Source organism: Ailuropoda melanoleuca, chromosome 2, assembly GCF_002007445.2.
Source record: "Ailuropoda melanoleuca isolate Jingjing chromosome 2, ASM200744v2, whole genome shotgun sequence".
In the NCBI taxonomy this organism is placed as follows: Eukaryota; Metazoa; Chordata; class Mammalia; order Carnivora; family Ursidae; genus Ailuropoda; species Ailuropoda melanoleuca.
Genome location: NC_048219.1, coordinates 150,161,681 through 150,183,197, shown reverse-complemented (window position 1 = coordinate 150,183,197; position 21,517 = coordinate 150,161,681). Strand labels below are relative to the sequence as shown.

The 21,517-nt window shown below is 35.4% G+C and overlaps 1 protein-coding gene across 2 annotated transcripts in view; it reads left to right on the top strand.

The window, feature by feature from the left end:
* NCKAP1 (NCK associated protein 1) overlaps positions 1 to 21,517 on the top strand; it is a 107,316-nt gene that overhangs the window by 74,166 nt on the left and 11,633 nt on the right. For both annotated transcript variants that reach the window (XM_034654822.1, XM_034654823.1), the window contains 5 exons: positions 420 to 551; positions 2,804 to 3,022; positions 3,202 to 3,332; positions 3,615 to 3,712; positions 16,535 to 16,628. In XM_034654822.1, the coding sequence (XP_034510713.1) occupies positions 420 to 551; positions 2,804 to 3,022; positions 3,202 to 3,332; positions 3,615 to 3,712; positions 16,535 to 16,628 (674 nt within the window). The remainder of the gene's footprint in view (positions 1 to 419; positions 552 to 2,803; positions 3,023 to 3,201; positions 3,333 to 3,614; positions 3,713 to 16,534; positions 16,629 to 21,517) is intronic.

The following is a 21,517-nucleotide window of genomic DNA, read 5'->3' as shown; positions in this document are numbered from 1 at the left end:
TAATGCATAAACGTTTGTTTTGTTTAAAGTATATCTCCTACTTACTGGCTTATTTTATGTTGAGCAAGCTATTTGCTATTTTGTAGACAACTTTCTTCCTCCAGTACAGAAAGTACAGCACGATTTGGAAATGATTATCTTTATGAGCATGTAATAAGCTCTTATTTGTATATTAAATCAGTGTAGTAATTATCATCTGAATGGAGAAACAAATGAGTGATACTGTCTTTTGAAAACTGCTCTCATGTTAGTGATATCCTTAAAGATTTTGAACTTGTCAGTTTAGGAAAGAAAAATACTGAATTCTGTAATTATTATCCGCAAATAAGGTCTGATATGTGTATAAAAGTAATTTTGTATTGCTATGATGAAATGTTGAACATTCTACTTACTTACTTTACTTATTAATATTTTTTCAGCCTTGATAAATTGCACACTGCACTTTCTGAGTTGTGTTTCTCTATAAATTACGTACCAAACATGGTGGTTTGGGAACATACCTTTACCCCACGAGAATATTTGACTTCTCATCTGGAAATCCGTTTTACTAAGTAAGAAAGAAGATGAACTATTTTTGTTTGTTCAGTTAATGAGTTTGTTATGTTCTTCATATTCATACAGTGTTTATTTTTATGAGGAAAAGTATTAGTAGAACTGATATAGTATCAAGAATAATGAATGGGGTAGCATAGAGAATAGTGAACTGGGAATTACTTAAATTACTCAGATTCTTGTCTCATACTTGTTATTAACTAGTTGTAACACTGGACAAACCAGTTAATCTCTGTGAGCCTTAGGTTCCTTATAAGCAAAATGGGAAGCTTGGAGCAAATCAGTGTATTTCAGCTGACAGGTAGCAACCAAGTAGGGTCATGAAATCATTGTGGAGAGTTGTAGTCAACATTTGAAAAAAGGAAGAAGCAGCAGGGAAGGAAAAGAAACAGGGAAGAATGAAAAAATCCATGCACTGCACGTAGTGAGTATAAATACTGCTCTATGAACCTCGTCACTTATACATTATGTATGTGCTGAGTCGTGATACATATCTTTTAGTTGGTTACAGTTAAATGTTTGAAAACATCAGGACTAGATGAATTCTTATCTTTTCTGAATTCAGATGTATCCTCTGAAGCCAGTAGAATTCTAGACTCTTGAGGCATTCCTAATTAGAGTTTTATAAGTCATATATGTTTCTTGAAATCATATTGCATGTGATACCAGAAGCCTTTCAATTTTATAAATGTTGCTTCAACCTTTTTTCTAAAGTCACACACTTATTTATTAAAGAAAATATTAATTGAGAAGTTTTTCTTGGAAGGCCTAGAGCAATTTATAAAACAAAATTTAGCCAAGGATTTTTCAAAGTTTTGTGGTCATTGACAAGTAGTATTTGTACCATATGCTTGACATTGTGTTAAGTACTATAAGTAGTAATGAAATAGTATAAAGCTTAGAGCTACAGTTCGTGAGAAGACTACAACAATTAAAGAACAAAATAGGAGAATATATAAGTGGGCACTAAATTGTGTGTTAAGTCATTGCTTTCCCTAAGTAAGGCAGTGAAACCCAGAAATGGGTTTCCTGACCCATTTCTGACAGTGAAACCCAGAATAGTATTTAGACCGAAGGGATATTATGCACTCTGGTATTTATTATTCTCAACTTGGTGGGGGTTGTTAAGAGTGGTGGGTGGAAGATAGGGTTCACTTTATAGCTCCCTTGTTTTCCTTCTGTCTGTAATCTGGTCTGTTAATCCACAGAGAATCAGATGTTCCTTGGCAAAACATCTACTTAGTTATCAGGATCAAGGAAAGGCTATAAGGTTGTTTACCTGGGGAAGATTTTTATGCCAAAACAAGTAGCTTGTAGTAGTTTGTTGATTTTGCTGATCACTTGAGCACAATCTTAGGACTTTAGGGGTTATATATAAGGGTAGCAGTTATTGCCTTGAGTTGGTCTTCTGGGATTGTTTCTATTGAAGGGGTTTGTCGTTGTCTTTAAGGATTTATCACTACAAACACAAGTTTAAGATCTTTACAAATCTAATGCTTAGGGAGTTTTAAAGATGGTAAGATAGGGGTGGCCAATGTAGGAAAAGATCAGGTAGAAAAGTATTTTCAAAATTTGTGTTTCCTTTTAGGCTTATAGTTTATTGGGATATAAACATAAAGGAACTGTGTTTTATGTGCTGCAAATGATTAAGAAACAATAAAGTTCTTTGTTTGTTGCCTTGTTTTCACTATCATGCATTTTGTTGAGTGGCAGCACTGTCAGGCAGATGTAGTCTCAAACCCTAGACTCACTACTCCCAAACAGAGTGAACTTAACTCAGTTTACTTGAGTTCTGAGCCTTAGGTCTTTTTTTTTTTTTAATCTGGGAAATGGTGGGTGATAACTATATCGTAGGGTTATTAAATACGAGGATGATCAATATAAAGCCTAAAAAAAAACTGGCACGGAACAGTGCCAGATGAATTTGAGCTATGGATTAAATAACCCCATTGTACTTGCTACAGACAGTGTGTCCTGTTAAAGGAATTTTTTAAAACCATCTTTATTGTTAAATCATTTTTAATATTGATGTCCTTAGAACTTTTTAAATCATATTTGTACTTTACTGTGGCTTTTAGGTGTTCATTCTTTTTTAAGGTGGTTTCTTTGGAAGATAGTAATTTCATGTTTTCATAACAAATCGTATTTAAAATTAATGTTATTGCTTATTTAATATTAGAGATCAGTAGGTTGAATGGCCTATTTACATAAATGCAAAAGTCAGTTCTTTTATTCCTCCCCGCCTCCCCAGGTCAATTGTTGGAATGACTATGTATAATCAAGCCACACAGGAAATTGCAAAACCATCAGAGCTTCTAACAAGTGTAAGAGCATACATGACTGTACTGCAGTCAATAGAAAACTATGTGCAAATCGATATTACAAGAGTATTTAATAATGTTCTTCTTCAACAAACACAACATTTAGACAGTCATGGAGAACCAACCATTACAAGTCTATACACAAATTGGTAAGCACATTTAGAAATTTGGAGTGATTAAAAGTTTCTTTGTAATGAACTGCTTAAGGAAGTTGTTTTTTTTTTTATCAATTGCTCGCTTTTGCAGTCAGTCAACTTATGCAGAAATGTATCCCACAATAGATTTTGAATTAATTTGTCCTTTTTATAAATTTACTTTTTCTCCTTAGGTATTTGGAAACTTTGTTAAGACAAGTCAGCAATGGTCATATAGCTTATTTCCCTGCAATGAAAGCATTTGTGAACTTACCTACAGAAAATGAATTAACATTTAATGCAGAGGAATATTCTGACATATCAGGTGAGTAAAACTATGGCATGTTTTATAGAGTGAAGAAACCTTGATTTTTTTGGCTTTTGATTGTGATGACTATTTTCATTCAATTACATTCATTCAATGCATAATCATACACTATATCTTAGACTTACCTTTGCATTTGTGTTACCTTTTTTATTCTGGAGACTTCTCAGGATTTTTGCATTAATAATTTGCTTCTATGATGGAACATTCCAGTATGTTAATATTCATTTTCTTAAAGTGTTTGCTCTGTCAAAGTATAAAATTAATTATATTTCCTTTCAGAAATGAGGTCATTATCAGAACTACTAGGCCCGTATGGTATGAAGTTCCTAAGTGAGAGCCTTATGTGGCATATTTCATCACAAGTTGCTGAACTTAAGGTAATGCAGTCAGTTTTAGCTTTGAAACATTAATTCCTCAAAAACATTTCAAGAATATGAACAGCCAGCCTACAATGTTAATTACTTTAACCCAACATGAAAGTTCTCATATGTAAATGAAATTATGGAACTAGCATGGCCTTTGTTCAGTAGCATTTTCATTTAGTACTCTCTCTTTTACAAATGAAAATTGAGAGCCTAGAGAGATGAAATGACTTGCTAAAGGAGACTAAACCTCAGATTTTTTGACCTTTGGTTGTGTTTTCATTTTGTTGTACCGTGATGCTTTTCTTTGAATAGTGTTCAAAATTCTAGCCAAAGTCACTTATTTAAATTTGCAGTTTAAATGTATTACTTTCCACAGATTATATTACAAACATTACTAGGCTCATTGGCTTTTTTTTTTCCCCCTAAGTATTCTCTGTGCCCAATGTGGTGCTCAAACTCATGACCCCAAGATCAGGAGTCACATGCTCTGTCAGCTGAACCAGCCATGCACCTCTAAGCCCATTATTTTTTATTATTAAATAATCTTTTAAATTATCTTATGCCCTTTAAGCTGGATAAAAAATGTCTTTAGAACATTTAGCATTTTATTAAAGATGTAAGAGAGCTGAAGCAACAGCATTTTAAATGACTTTTTTTTAACCTTTTAGTAATAGCCCAGTGTTAAGGTGATTTGTATTGAATGAGTCTGTGTATATAAATAGCTATCAAGTTTTTGAAAGAATTTGAATTTGAGCCACTAAAACTTAAAACTTTAGAACAGAATAGAGGAGGCATATTTTAAAATGTGTCCTTTTAGGGACACCTAGCTAAGCTCAGTTGGTGGAGTGTGAAACTCTTGATCTCGGGGATATAAGCTTGAGCCCCACATTGGGTGTAGAGATTATTTAAAAATAAAATCTTTGGGGTGCGTGGGTGGCACAGTTGTTAAGCGTCTGCCTTCAGCTCAGGGCATGATCCCAGCATTCTGGGATAGGTATCCTCCTCTGTTAGGGGCCTGCTTCTTCCTCTCCCACTCCCCCTGCTTGTGTTCCCTCTTTCGCTGGCTGTCTCTGTCAAGTTAAATAAAATCTTTAAAAATTAATTAATTGATAATCTATAAAAATTATTAAAAAATGTGCCCTTTGTGAATTTTTTTTTTTGGTGGTTACTTGTGCCTTGCATTTTTAATTTCTCAAGAATATGGTTATAGCACTGATAAGTAGCTTGCATTTTAAGTGTAGCATTTAAATGTAGCACTAAACGTGATAATCTGATTTACTGAAAATTGAGCAAATGTATAGGATAAGTCGATTGCTGCAAGGTGAGAAATATTTTGCTGAATGAATAAAATAGATGGCAAGAGTCTGTGACTAAAAGGAGAGGTGGTATTACCCAGTGTTTAAAAACTCAAGTTTTGGGGCGCCTGGGTGGCACAGCGGTTGAGCGTCTGCCTTCGGCTCAGGGCGTGATCCCGGCGTTATGGGATCGAGCCCCACATCAGGCTCCTCTGCTGTGAGCCTGCTTCTTCCTCTCCCACTCCCCCTGCTTGTGTTCCCTCTCTCGCTGGCTGTCTCTATCTCTGTCAAATAAANATCTCTGTTGAATAAATAAAATCTTTAAAAAAAAAATAAAAAAATAAAAACTCAAGTTTTTTATAAAAGATTTTATTTATTTTAGAGAGAGAGTGCATGAGTGGGGAGGGGGCAGAGAGAGAGGGAGAGACTCAAGTCAGCTTTGTGCTGTGTGGAGCCCAGTGCAGGGCTCAGTCTCATCACCCTGAGATCAAGACCTGAGCCGAAACCAAGAGTCGGATGCTCAGCTGACTGAGCCGAGCCACCCAGGCTCCCCAAGAACTCAAACCTTTAAAGACTGAAATTATCTGGAATTTCAGTCCTCTCATTTAAGAGCTTTGACTTTGGGTAAAGTTTAAACTTACTAAACTTTTACTTTGAGAGAATTATATGAGATAATACTTGTCAAACACTTAGGTACTGAGCATAGTTCTTTACCCACAATAAGCATTGAGTAAAATATTACTTCGTATTCATTATGTCCATTATCCTCTTATTGTTCTTTTTCAAAAGAGTGTTCTACAATTCTTGTATAAAAGTCAACTTTTAGATACTTTATAAATATAAATATACAAACTATGCTTTATATAGTTTTGAATGCATAAACATTGCAATGACAGTTTTGGTTCTTTACAAGCAATATCATTGCTGTTTATTAGACTCGTTCACCTGTAAATACATGATCTCTTTTTTGTCCTATTTTTCTTAGGTGACAAATTTCTTGTTTTCTTTATACTTTCTTGTGTTCTTTTCAGTATGAAAGAAGAATTATGACAAGATATTCCTTTTTTGAATTCTAGAAAAGAATTTTGCTTTTACCAGCTATTTTTTATTTCAGACTAGGTACTTCTAGAATTGTTAAGTATTTTTAGTGCTTCTTTGCCGTTTAATGTGGTAGATTGAATATTGTCAGGTAGTAAAACAGATTAGCCTATTTAGATACCTATATCCATATCTATGGGAGTTTAAAGGCATTTAATGTCTTTAACAGTACTGGAAGGTGGCCCCTATAAGATCTGGCCTTTCACTTTCCTCACCATCTAACTTCTCCAGCCTGGTTGGCCTACTTGTTAAAATACTCTTCACTGAGTTATTGTCTTAGCTTTCCTTCTCATAATATTCATGTATTTTTCAAATGTTCTGTTATCAGAGTATCCTTTCTTCATCATGCTTTCTAAAATAGCAAGCATCACTTTTTTCCCCTCTTTATTCAGCTGTGTGTCTTACTTGTGACCTTTCATGTATTTGTTTATGTCATTGTCACTAGAATAAAAACTCAGTTACAAACTCTCTTAAAACTTTGGTACTAAATTAGCGTCCACACGTAGAAGGTATTTGCTAAATATTTGTTGGATACAGAAATAAAAATGGGTAGCTATTTTGACTCTTTACTTTGTCCCAGGACTTTTCTAAGCTCCTTACATAAAACTGATACTGTTCCTATTTTACAAATTAGGAAAATAAAACCAAGAAATGTTAAGTACCTTGTCTGGGCTCACATGCTTTAAAGTGGTGAAACTAAAATTTGAACTTGTGTAGTCAATCTAGACCTAGAGCTTAAGCTTTTGCTCTGCTGTGCTATATTGTTTTTAAAAAGGAAAGGGATCTAAGCAGTCATCTAATCCACACATCTGATGCAGGAAGAAATACTACATTTTTAGTTACTGCATATTTCTAGTTATGGTGAGTAAATACTGAAGTAGTGACTTTTGATTGGTTTTCATTCTGACATCAAGAGGTAGAGATTGCCTTTGACAGGATTACCCTTCACATATTTAAAAACTTTTGTAGTGTATTGCCTTTGTCTTCCCCATGTGAAATATATTCATGTTAGTCTCACTCTGTTCTGTGCAAATTCTGTTGAAATTGTTTGTGTCACCCTTAGATAATAGTGCCTTGAACCAAGAATAAACTTCAGCTAAAGATCTAATTAGTGAAGGTGCACTTACCTATTCTGGATCCTATAGTTACCAGTACAGTTTAAGATTACGTTGAGACTTTTGGTAGCTTATACCATAATATTTTCATGTCATAAATTTTCTTTCTTTTCACATACTACCCTTGAACCATGGCTCTCCACATCTTAGATTTTGTACATTTTTTCTCTAGACCTAAGTGTTGCATATTGTTGTTCTTTAAAAAATTTATCTTGTTAGATACAGTCTATTATTTCCAGATCACTTTTTTTTTTTAAGGTTTTTTAATTTATTTATTGGACAGAGAGAGAAACATAGTGAGAGAGGGAACATCAGCAGGGGGAGCAGAAGAGGGAGAAGCAGGCTTCCCCCTGAGCAGGGAGCCCGATGTGGGACTCAATCCCAGGACCCAGGGATCACGACCTGAGCCGAAGACAGATGCTTAATGACTGAACCAACCAGGCACCCCTCCAGATCACTTTTAAGTTCAGATTTTGTCATAATCTTTTAGTAATACTTTATTTATAAACTTAACTCTCTTAGCTCTGTCCTTAAGTATTATTATTAAATACATTCTTATTTTTGAAATGGTAGGAGCTTATGTCTTAACATTTCTGTCTATATTTTGGAGTGACTATTTTTTTTCTTGAATGTTATTAAAATGTAAAGTTTTGATGAGAGTATAAATAATGTTGACTTCTTTTTTTAATGCTAGTGAATTTTCTGACTTAAGAGTGTTGTTTCTCGGATGGATCCTCTTTTAAATATTTGATAATATTAAACTTGAGTGAAAAACCTAGACAAAAGAAACTTTTTGTATAAGAACTTAGATTCATAATAATTGAGATGCACGGATGTGAATTTGCTTGGATTTCTCATTAAATATAATATACTCCAAAACCAAAATGGTTTAGGATACTAAACATTTTTTTCTAAAACTTCTGATTTTAGCGTTTTATTTTTATTTTTTAAAGTTTTTATTTAAATTCCAGTTAGTTAATACATAGTGTAATACTAATTTCAGGTGTACAATTTAGTGATTCAACACTTGATACAATAGGCGATGCTCATCACAACCAATACACTCCTTAATCCCCGTCACCTATTTAACTTGTCCTCCCACCCACCTCCCCTCTTGGTCACCATCAGGTTGTTCTCAGTAGTTAAGAGTCTGTTTCTTGGTTTGCCTCTCTTTTTCCCCATGCTCATTTCTTTTGTTTTTTAAATTACACATATGTGTGAAATCATATGGTATTTGTCTTTCTTTGACTTATTTCGCTTAGCCTGATACTCTCTAGCTCTGTCCACATCATTGCAAATGGCAGGATTTCATTCTTTTTTGTGGCTGAGTAATATTCCATTGTGTGTGTGTGTGTGTGTGTGTGCGCGCGTGCATACACAGACCATAACTTTTTTTTTTTTTAAGATTTTATTTATTTATTTGACAGAGAGAGCCAGCGAAAGAGGGAACACAAGCAGGGGGAGTGGGAGAGGAAGAAGCAGGCTCCTAGTGGAGAAGCCTGATGTGGGGCTCGATCCCAGAACACTGGGATCACGGCCTGAGCTGAAGGCAGACGCTTAACGACTGTGCCAACCAGGCGCCCCCAGACCATAACTTCTTTATCCATTCATCAGCCAGTGGATATTCAGGCTGTTTCTATAATTTGGCTATTGTAGAAAATGGTGCTATAAACATTGTGGTGTGTGTATCCCTTTGAATTAGTATTTTTTTATTTTTTTGGGTAAATATCTAGTAGTGCAATTACTGTATCATGGAGTAGTTCTATTTTTAACTTTTTTAAGGAACATCCATACTATTTTCCAGAGTGGCCGCCTGCATCAGTTTGCATTCCTATAAACAGTGCAAGAGGGTTTCCCTTTCTGCATGTACTTGCCAGCACCTGTTGTTTCTTGTGTTTTTGGTTTTAGCCATTCTGACAGGTGTAAGGTGAGATCTCATTATAGTTTGAATTTGCATTTCCTTGATGATAAGTGATGATGAGCATCTTTTCATTTGTCTTTGGCTCTCTGTATGTATTTGGAGAAATGTCTGCTCTTTTTACCCATTTTTAATTGGGTTACTTGTTTTTTGGGTGTTGGTTTGTATAAGTTCTTTATATATTTTAGATACTAACCCTTTATTAGATATGTCATTTGCAAATATCTTTTCCCATTCAGTAGGTTGCCTTTTACTTTTGTTGACTGTTTCCTTCACCGTGCAGAAGTTTTTTTTATTTTGATGTAGTCCCAATAGTTTATGTTTGCTTTTGTTTCCCTTGCCTCAGGAAAGGGAGAGAAGTTGCTATACCCAGTGTCAAAGAGGTGACTGCCTGTGTTCTCTAGGATTTTAATTGTTTCACTTCTCATATTTAGGTCTTTAATGCATTTTGAATTCATTTTTGTGTATGGTGTAAGAAAGTGGTCCAGTTTTATTCTTTCACATGTTGCTATCCAGTTTTCCTGACACCATTTGTTGAAGAGATTGTCTTTTTCCCACTGGATATTCTTTCCTGCTTTGTCAAAGATTAATTGACCATGTAGTTGTGGTTCATTTCTGGGTTTTCCATTCTGTTACATTGATCTGTGTGTCTGTTTCTTTGCCAGCACCATACTGTTTCTGTCACTACAGCTTTGTAATATAACTTGAAGTCTGGAATTGTGATGCCTCCAGTTTTGCTTTTCTTTTTCAGAATTGCTTTGGCAATTTGGGGTCTTTTGTGGTTCCATATAAATTCTAGGATTATTTATTCTAGTTCTGTGAAGAATGCTGTTGGTATTTTGATAGGGATTGCATTAAATATGTAGATTGCTTTGGGTACTATAGACATTTTAACATCATTCTTTCAATCCATGAACATGGCATGTCTTTCCATTTCTTTGAGTTGTCTTCAATTTCTTTCTTTTTTTTTTTTTGAAGGATTTTATTTATTTGAATGAGGGAGAGAGAGAGTGAGCATGAGCTGGTGGAGGGAGAGGGACAAGCAGACTCCCCACTCAGCTTGGAGCCCAGTGTGGGGCTTGATCCCAGGACCCTGAGATCATGACCTGAACAGAAACCAAGAGTTGGATATTTAACTGACTGAGCCACCCAGGCATTCTGTCTTCAGTTTCTTTTATTAGTGTTTTACAATTTTCAGAGTATAGATCTTTCACCTCTTTGGTTAGGCTTATTCCTAGGTATCTTACTATTTTTGGTGCAATTGTAAATGGGATTGTTTTCTTAATTTCTCTTACTGCTGCTTCATAATTCATATATAGAAATACAGTAGATTTCTCTACATTGATTTTTGTATCTTGTGACCTTACTGAACTCTTTTATCAGTTCTAGTAGTGTTTTAGTGGAGTCTTTAGGGTTTTCTATATATAGTATCATGTGATCTGTAAATAGTGACTTTTACTTCTTTCTTACCAATTTGGATGCCTTTTATTTCTTTTTGTTGTCTGATTGCTACGGCTAGGACTTACAGTACTGTGTTGAAAAAAAGTGGTGAGAGTGGACATCCTTATCTTGTACCTGACTTTAGTGGGAAGGCTCTCAGTTTTTCCTCATTGAGTATGATGTTCATTATGGGCTTTTCATATATGGCCTTTATTATATTGAGGTATGTTCCCTCTGAACCTACTTTGTTGAGGGTTTTTATCATGAATGGATGTTGTACTTCATCAGATGCTTTTCTTGGATCTATTGAAATGAACATATGACTTTTATCCTTTCTCTTATTGATATGATGTACCACATGGATTGATTTGCAAATATTGAACCACCTTTGCATACTGAGCATAAGTCTCACTTGATCATGGTGAATGATTTTTTTTTGTAATGTGTTGTTGGAATCTCTTGGCTAGTGTTTTGTTGAGGATTTTTGAATGTGTTCATCAAAGATATTGGTCTGTAGTTCTGTTTTTTTTTTGTGGAGTCTTTATCTGGTTTTGGGATCAAGGTAAGGCTGATAGTTTACAACCATTTTCTTAGAGATCCCTTTTAACAACCCCAAGATGTAATCCAGGCATACTTCCATGTGTATTCTTGTATTTTATTACATAAGCAATCTTTTTTTTTTTAAGATTATTTATTTGACAGAGAGAGAGAGGCAGTGAGAGAGGGAACACAAGCAGGGGGAGCGGGAGACGGAGAAGCAGGCTTCCCGCTGAGCAGGGAGCCCGATGCAGGGCTCAGTCCCAGAATGCTGGGATCATGACCTGAGCCAAAGGCAGACGCTTAATGACTGAGCCACCCAGGCGCCCCTAACATAAGCAATCTTATGATCGTAATATAATGGTGTTTCATATAGACAAGTTCAATGTGTTGTATAGTATTCTATCTCATTGAGATAAATCTCCGAAAGTAGTCAGTGATGATTCTAATTGTTTTGCATTTTTTAATGTCCAATAAAGTTTCCATAGAATGACCTAATTTATGAAATTATAGAAACAGCATAACATTTAGATTTTGCTTCAAGTATTGGTAGGGTAGGTTATTTAGACCATCTTTTCTCTTAAGGACAACTTAAAAAGTTGGCGAGATAAAGATTCTGCTTTAAAAAAACTAAAAAGGTAGGCCAAAATCAAGAAGAATGCGGGAACTCAGAGACATAAGCCTAGTACTGGAAGCCACTTTTGACCTAAGGACATCTGCTGATCCAGAAGCAACATTTGTAAGAGTAATATGTAGGTTTTGTGGACTTGTGGGTTGGGGGGAGGGTCTGTAGTAAAATCCAAAGCCTGCCTAAAGTGGAGAGTGGGAGATCTGCTTAAATTCCTCTCCACCCTCTTTACACAGATACCCCCAAAGGGTTGTATCTTCAGGGTAATTATGAACTGGAAATGATTTGCCCCTCCCCAGGATATCCAGCTCTTTTGGTGTTGCTCTTTTTTATCCAAGGAACCTATAGTCTTAAACCTGGATTAAAGTGGTCCTAGATTAGTAGTACCCCAAAGTGCTTGGCAGAAGCTAAGAAATACCCTTTGGAGAAAGGTATCTTCATCATAGGTTTCAAATGATTCCCACAATCATTTTTCAAAAATTGTAACCTCCCCCTAGAGAGTAGAAGTCTGTTGGAGATCATTGGAGTGTAGAAGTGGGAGGTTTAATACATCAGGCTGGCTGCCTTGGGTCATTTTCTGCCCCCGCCTCCCTCCTGCCAACTTTTGCTCCCGATTTTAGAGTTGTCCTTGTTGGCATCACTTCTTAAGATGGTGAGAGGTGTGTAACAACCCCCCATACAGACATGTAATAACCTTCTTGTTTTCATCTTCAAGTCTTTCTTTCTATGCCACTGTCTACAACTTCTGCGCCCTGCCTGGGTCCTAGAGCATGCATCAGCTTGTCTTCTATACTGTAGCTCCCCTGCAGGATTTGCTCGTCACATTTCTCACCTTTACTTATTCTTTGCTTCAGTTTCCATCTTCTAGAAATTTGTTGACATCTCTCATTTGGTCTTGCCTGTTTCCTCTGGTGTTTTCTTTTTTATTGTAGGTTTGTTCCTTTTTATTCATTTCCTTTCACTTTAGTGGATTTCTGGAAGAAGAATTTTAGACATATGTGTAAAATACTCGACATTTAACCAACATTTCCACATAGTTTACACACTTATTTGAGCATAGGAAAAATTTCTGAAAGTGGATCAAAAGATATGGATATCTAGGTGTTTTCCAGTATTGCCAAATATCCCTCTGAAGAGATTGTAACTCACACTCTTCACATTAGAATATGATGATGCCTCTAGTAGCATTTTAGTCTCTTTCTCTTTTTTTTTTTTACATAGGCTCCATGCCCACCGTGGAGCTTGAACTCAAGACGCTGAGATTAAGAGTCACATGCTTTACCAACTGAGCCAACCAGATGCCCTGCATTTTATTAGTCTTTGTGCATAAAGGGGCATCTGGTTGGTTCATTTGGAAGAGTGTGCAGCTCTTGATCTCGGGGTTGTGAGTTTGAGCCCCACGTTGGGTGTAGAAATTACTAAAAATAAATGAACTTCATGAAATTAGTACATAAAATGTTTTGGGGGAATTAAAATACTTTTAAGATCATTTCTGTAACTTCTTAGCTTTTATTTTTCTCTTTTTATTTTTTATATTTAATCTAAATTGATATAAACTAAATACGTGGCTGCATATTTTCTTTGTATCTTAAAGATGACCATTGTTTCAGTTCCTATTTTATTTTAGCTTGGGGACCTTTTTGTTTCAAAGAGTAAGTTTGTGTGTCAGAAAAAAAGAACTTCTTTATATTTAATGATCGTGAATAAATCATGTGTCAGACATAGTCAGCACTGTGCATGCATACTCACGCTAAAACATGTTCATTGCTCTCTGGAGAAGAAAACAGCCAGTCTTCTTTCCTACTAAAATTCTTGAGGTGTTTCATTTGGTGGTGTGCCCATTGAGTCAATGTCTCCTTCTAATCCTGCCAAAAGAATCGTTTTTGGCATTTTACAGATCAGTTCTTCTAGTTCTTCATAGAAGACTTTTTTTTTTTTCAAACGAAGTAGGAAATTTAAATAATTGTGCCAAGAATTTAACACTTTCTTATTAACTGAAAACCAAGTTTATTTTTAGTACTCTTCATATGTTTTACCTGATTTGTATTCACTAGTATTACTTCCAGCTTATAGTCCATTTGCCAGTGATATTAATCAATGGCTTTAAATGTTTAGAGAGCTCTGTTTTAGGATGCAATTGAGGGAGAAAAGAAAAAAATTTAAATATATAAACAATTTTTAAGTGGGGACATTAACTTTTTTTTTAAGATTTTATTTATTTATTTGACAGAGATAGAGACAGCCAGCGAGAGAGGGAACACAAGCAGGGGGAGTGGGAGAGGAAGAAGCAGGCTCATAGTGGAGGAGCCTGACGTGGGGCTCGATCCCATAATGCCGGGATCACGCCCTGAGCTGAAGGCAGATGCTTAACCGCTGTGCCACCCAGGTGCCCCAGGGACATTAACTTTTTAAGTAATAATGTGCAAACAAATACTTTAGGGTAATGGTTCTTAAAGTATGGTCCTCAGATCAACGGCAGCAGCATTACCTCAGAACTTGTTAACAATACAGAGTTTTTGGTTCTGCCTCAGATTTGCTGAATCAAAACCTGTGGGCCTGAGACCCAGCAGTGTGTTTTTTAATTAATAAGTCCTCTAGATTGTTCCAATACACTAAAAATGGAGAACCATTTCTTTAGGGATTAAGAGCATGGATTTTAAAATCAGACGTATCTGAATTCAAATTCCAAAATCTACTATTTAATATCTGTATAACTTTGGGCTAGTTACCTAATTTCTCTAAGCGTTAGTTTCGTTTCCTCAGTTATAAAATTGGAATATCACCTCACTCGTGTAGATCAGGTAAATGGGATTGTTTGTAAATTCCCTGGTACGGGGAGCTAAAAAGTGATTATAGTATCCTTACCATTAAACATATACTATAATTTATTGATTCTAAAACACAGTTATTCTGTATTAATGTTTCTGAAATTGTAGGTGTCTTAAAGTCATATGATTGGAAACATTATGTCAGCTTACTTCGTAAAGTTTTCTTTTTTTTCATAATGGCACATAAGGGAATGGTGCATTTAAAACTCAGTGGTGTCTGATTCAGTGATATATGTGGAAGTATATGTTCAAGGTGCAGGAGCACTGTCAGGGTTGAGCATACATTTGAGCGTGTGTTGATTGAATCAAGTTTTAGCATGGGACAGGTACTGAATTGGCCCCAGGAGGAGCAGGCATTTTAATCAGAGAATGTAGAACTTGAGTTTAGCAAACAGCTACGACTGGAAGTGTGGAAGTGTGTATTTGATTGGGATCGTAAAGAGAAAGAATCTGAAGTATAAGAATACCACTTTACTGCACTTTGCGTATACTACAGTTTTACAGGTTGTAGGTTTGTGGCCAACCCTGTGTCGAGCAAGCATATTGGTGCCATTTCTCCAGTAGTATTTGCTCATGGCTGTGGCACATTTTGGTAATTCTCCCAATATTTCATGCTTTTTCATTATGATTATATTTGTTACAGTGATTTGTGATCAGTGATTACGACTCAGTGAAAGCCCAGATGATGGTTAGCATTTTTAGCAATAAAGTATTTTTTAATTAAGGTACGTGCATTAGTTTTTAGACATATTGCTGTTGCACATTTATAGACCATAGCATAGTGTCAGCATAACTTTTTGTATGCACTAGGAAACCAAAAAATTCATTTGACTCGCTTTATTGTGGTATTTGCTTTATTACAGTACTCTGGAACTGAATCTGCAATATCTCTGAGGTATTCCCATAATATCAAGTAACCCCATAATATCAAGTAACCTAAACAAAATTCATACTAGTATAGGAAAACTGATTTTTATAAATTTTCTGTATAGGTTTTCATCCTCCTTAAATCAGTTATCATCAACCTTTGGTTTGTTACAAAACCCTTATGGCACTTTAACTGTATGCTTGCTGTTAAATCTTTGCAACCAGGCTTGCTAAATTGAAATATCCAAGGATGAAGCTTGGATTTGTAGGTATTTTGCAATATACCCAGGCTTTATCCCTGGATATTTAAATGTTACATCCAGGCTCTCCACATACATGTAAACATTATCTTTGCCAGAATCAAATTAATTATATTTGTTTTCATTCTAATTTCAAACTAAATTACTTTTCCAAAGAGCCTTTTAAGAAAAACGTTCTTTAATGAGTTATATTTTCCTCGAATAGCTATTCTTTCCTCCCTTCCCTTATTTTTATCTCTTCCTTCTTTTCCTTTTTTTCCAGTGGTCTCTGAAAGAGAAGGTAGATAGTTAACACTTCCATTTTATAATTTGTGTGGGAAACCTTGCTCTATTATAATCCCTGTGAAGTAGTACACACATATGAAGTAGTACAAAAGGTATTCTCCCTCAGATTGTATACATCCGGTGATGAACTGTAGGCTGTCTTTGGCTAGCTTTAACATCAGCAAGTTCTTTTTATTTTGATTGGAATTTATTGCTTTCTATATCCACTTCAGTCTCTGTTTTTTATTATTGATGCTATTCTGTGTCTAAGCATTAGATAATCCTTTATCCTACTGCTTATCTTTATTGCTTTTTCCTGAACCATCCTCCCTTCTTGAATTTGCAAATTGAAGAAAAACATTAATCCTATGTAAATAATTTTAAGATTCTTTTATTAAACCAACAACAAAAGTATATAGCATAGAACATCTGGATTTCATGAATTGTATCTCCTACTTGCTGGATTATGATTTCCAAGCATGCTCTTATCTCATTAACACAAGGTAGTCTATGCCTAACCTAGGATCTTTATTTTTTTTCCTTTCTTTCTTCCTTTTTTTTTTTTTTTTTTTTTTTTTTTTTAGAAACTTGTGGTGGAGAATGTTGATGTGCTAACACAAATGAGGACCAGCTTTGACAAACCAGACCAGATGGCCGCACTCTTTAAAAGATTATCATGTGGGTAACTCATGAAACTTTCTATAAGCATTAAGAAGACCTTGATACTCAGTATTTAGCTGTTGCTTAAACATAAGTATAAGTACTCCTTAGCTTATGAAAAGAGCAGAAAATACTTGCAGTCAAAGGATATTTTAAGTATATGGCTTATCTACTTCCCCCCCCCTTTTTTTTTTACCATAGTCTTAGTACCATGTATCAAATATTTAATGAATATTTAGTTCATAAACTCATTTAATGCAAGTAAGTCTATATTAATTTACTAAAAGAATTAAGTTTTGAGTCTGTAACTTTCTAAAAATCAACCTTATTGTGGTACAGTTTGCATATGATGAAATCTACACATGTAAAGCGAACAATTTGGTGGATTTTGGCAAATGCATATATCCAGGTAACCATTACCACAGTCAAGACATAGAGCACTTCCATCACCTCAGGAAGTTCCCTCACGTCCCTTTGTAGTCAGTTTCTCGACATCCCCCAAACCAGACAAAAAGTGATCTGATTTCTGTCATTATAGATTAAATTTGCCTGTTCTAGAACTCCACATAAATGGAATCACACAGTATATACTCTTGTGTCTGCCTTTTTTCACTTAGTATGTTTTTGAGATTCACCCAGCTATGTTACGTGAATCAGTAATCTGTTCCTTTTTATTGCTATCTAGTAGTCATTGTATGAAAACCTGAGCCCTACAACTTAAAATAAATTGTTTTTAATGTCTTCTTGACATTGATTCTTTGTGGGAGGTATACTGTGAAATAACAGTGAATCTTAAAAATTTATGAAAGCATATTTAGCAGGTAACTATTTTAGGTGCACTTGAATTAATTTTATCTTCATTTGCTTTTGTACTTGAAGTATAATTACAAATTATTCTGAAGTCATATTTCTTATTGATTTAAAAGCCTTTCTAGCCTTTCTAGCATTAAAAAAATAATGAAATACCAATAAAATATTCTTTGCATTTGAGAAAACCAAAGAGTTTATTCTCCCAAAGAAAAAATAGTACTGAAAAAAATTAAAGCCATGTATGTATTTTACATAATATTCCCCTTTGATAATTTTCTTTTAAATGTTATGCAATTATATCAGATTTTTCAAAGTGTAAAATGATTTAGGGAATCACTTTATTAGGCTGTCTTATCCAGCTTCAAAAATATAAACTTAACAAAAATTACTATAAAATTAAACTACATGATAGGTTGCTTTATAGAACAGATTAGTTGTTGCCAGAACTGGGAAAGCAACAAGGGAGTTTTTGTAGTGATGAAACTGTTCACCACAGTGGCGATGGTGGTTATGCCAATCTACACATACTAAAATTTTTTCCTAGAGCTGTATACTGAAAGGGGGAAAGAAGCTCGGGTTTACTGTACGGTACTTTAAAAAATGAAATTAAAATTATAAAAATGAAAATACTGATTTGGTAGTATTCTAGGGAGGTAGAGTATGAATAAATACTTAGTAGGAAATTGTTTTTTAAATGTTTACCTGATCTCTTTTGTTCATTGTTTTATTACATGCTTAAATTTGTCGGTCTTGTTTTCTTTATTCTTAATTATTTTTTTCATGTTTCTCCTGTTTTTTAATACTCAGTTGACCACTCAACCAGCGTAACTACTTAACTTCTTACTAGTAAATAATGTTTTGACTGTATCATCTGGTTAAAGGCATTTAATCCACTGCATTGTTCAGTGCCTGTTTATTGTTATTTAACTCTCCTATTTGTGGAATTGAAACAAAATGGAATTTGTTAAAATTCCAAATAATTTGTAAATTTTCAAAATAAAATCTATAATCCTTAATGGCCCAGATATATCAAATTTGCCTTTAAATAGAATTTATTAATTCTTTTTTGTGATTTGGAAAAAGAAAAGATCTGCTTGAGAATGGCTTAATTAGGGGACTAGAGAAAGCAGTTCTTTCAGTTGAAATACTTTTCAAAACACTCTTCTTTTGTCTTGGATCCCCATCTTTGTGCCTCCTTCACCCCATATCCAGAGGTTGATATACTTTTGTACCAGTTTGATTTTCATAGTCAATGACCATATTCTTTTTAATACCCTTAAAAGGCCATATAATTTGTCAAAAGTAGCCCTAATTGAGGCACCTAGATGGTGCAGTCATTTAAGCGTCTGAGTCTTGATTACGGCTCAGATCATGATCTCAAAGTCCTTGGAATGGAGCCCTGTGTCAGGCTTCGTGCTCAGCACCGAGTCTACTTGAGATTCTCTCTCCCTCTGTCCCTTCCGCTCATGTTCACTCGCTCTCAAATAAATAAATCTTTAAAAAAAAAAAAAAAAGAAGTAGCTCTGAATTGGGAGGTAATCTGGAATTAATTTTCAGTTTTAGGACTTTCTAGCTATGTGACTTGAGCAAATTTAATACTGTCTCTATTTCTTCCTGTTTTTTCACAGTGTGTCTCTTGGGGCTAGGTTCATCGCTTTATTGACTCCCTTATTATAAACCTTAATTTTCTAGTTTTCCTGTAGTAATTCGTCCTTTTAAAATTCATTCCATTCGCTTTTGCCCTGACCTTGCCGCGGTCTGCAAATCTACAGGTTGCCTCCAAAGACCTTTACTTTAGCAATACTTTGAATGGTATTATCACCTAAAATTGTTGCACTGGTAAGTTCTTGAATTTGAAGCTCTACTCTCAGATCGGTCATGTCTTCCAACTTTCCCACTCCTTCACTCCTATTAAATTTTTTGTTCTAGCTCATTGAAACACTGATGTCTCTTTAGTTTTCTTATCAGTTTTCTTGTCTTTCTTCCTGACTTTACTTCGTCATCCATTCTGGACTTTAAAATTTGGTGATTTTAGTTGCATTCTCCTCTGTGCTATCATACTACTTTCCTGAAACCTTTCTGGAAGAGATCATTAGTGACTACCCACTTTCAAAATCTGGTCCTCTTTCCTCTTAATCTACTTGATTTCTCTGTTAGTGTTTATCTCTTTTATTCTCCTTTTTATTGAAATTTTATTCTCTTCATTTGCCAATACTTTTACCTTTTTTAAGCCATTGTGTGTGGTTTTTTTTAAGATTTATTTATTTATTTATTTGAGAGAGAGAGAGAGAGAGACAGCCAGCGAGAGAGGGAACACAAGCAGGGGGAGTGGGAGAGGGAGAAGCAGGCTTCCAGCAGAGGAGCCTGATATGGGGCTTGATCCCAAAACGCTGGGATCACGCCCTGAGCCAAAGGCAGACGCTTAAGGACTGCACCACCCAGGCGCCCCTAAGCCATTGTTTTTATAATCCTTTTGGGAAAATGTATCCAGTCTTACTTATCAGTGTATCTTTAAAATATTCATCCCCTAGCCTTCAGTCTCTGGATGGAGCTCCCGGCATTTAATACCAAGTGCTAATTTGATCAGGGTGTGGTCTGTGGACCAGAAGCAACAAGCAAAAGCACCACATGGGAGTTTGTTAGAATGTAAATTATTAGGGTTCTGCTCCATTATTAAATCAGTTTGCTGGGGTCCAGCAGGTGATTCTGATTTGCACAGAAGTTTGAGAAACATGGTTAGGTATCTACAGCTGTATGATCCACAGATACTTTGCAGCATCTCTGGAATAGGATATTCCTCTGATGGGAAGTATAAATGGTGGGGAGAAAAAGTCTGATATTCTTCTGTTATTGACCATTATATCACCTCCCATGTCATTCACCCAGTGATTCTCAAAGGGAAACGGGTATGCTGTCTGACTTTTCCTATCATCACATTCCATATCTTGTAGCTGTGTCTTCAGATCAGAGTTTGCAAATTGGTGGGTCATGTGTGGCCCAAAGATGTAATTTTTTTGGCTCTATGCTCCATTAAATTAAAAAAAATGTTTTTTGATCATTATTTTAAAAATGGAAGATTTTGCATAAATATCCAAACTTTTGGCTCTCCCTCCCCCCAAATCCTGGGTAGTATTTTGCCACAGGGCAGTGATTGACTGGAGCTAAGTAGCAGTTGCCTTCTTTAGAAATGTTTTTCTCCAGTTTATCCCCCTCACTATTCTGTCTTTCACTTAGTCTACTTCACTATTTTATGTTACCTGCTATAGATATTGAGCTTGTAACTCCTGCTGCAGATCCTACCTCTTACACGTGGTGCCTAAATCTATTACTTTTATTCCCATGGTTCTCATTTAAGACTGTCATTATTTCGTAGACTACAATCTTGGCTTCCTGTTGTGTTCAGTCTTCACTTTCTAACCCCTCTCCCACATTTAGAGTTATATTTCTAAAGATTTCTTTTCATATCACTCTTTATATTTAAAAAACCCCGAACTATGCCCTCCTTGATTAAAGGATAGTCTAAAACTCCTTAGCATGTCATCCAAAAGCCATTATTTGGATAACCTCATATCCAGCCATCGTTTTCTCCTCTTTTCCACCCGCAACTTTTTGTTTGCCTGGCCTGAGATCCACATAGTCTCTGCTCTAGTGTTAGTTCCCTGGGATGTGCGTTAGTCTGTTTGGGCTGCTACAACAAGATATCACAGATTGGGTAGTTTATAAACAACAGAAATTTATTTCTCATTGTTCTAGAGGCTGGAAGTTCAAGATCATGGTGCTGGCATGGTTGGGTGAGGGCCCTCTTCAGAGCCGCAGACTTGTCATTACATTTTCACGTGACTGAAATGGTTAGGGTTCTCTCTGAAGCCTCTATAAGTCAGTAATCAAATTCATGAAACTTCACCCTCATGACTTGAGGCCCCATCTCCTAATAACCAGCTTTCGGGGCTTAAGTTTTTAATACATGAATTTTGTAGGGACATAAACATTCAGACCATAGCAGGATGTTAATAGAAATTATGGGGAATTAGAGGAGGTGCCAGTGCTTAAAAAGGTATGGCAAATAATCCATTAATGATAAGTTAAACAACATTTCT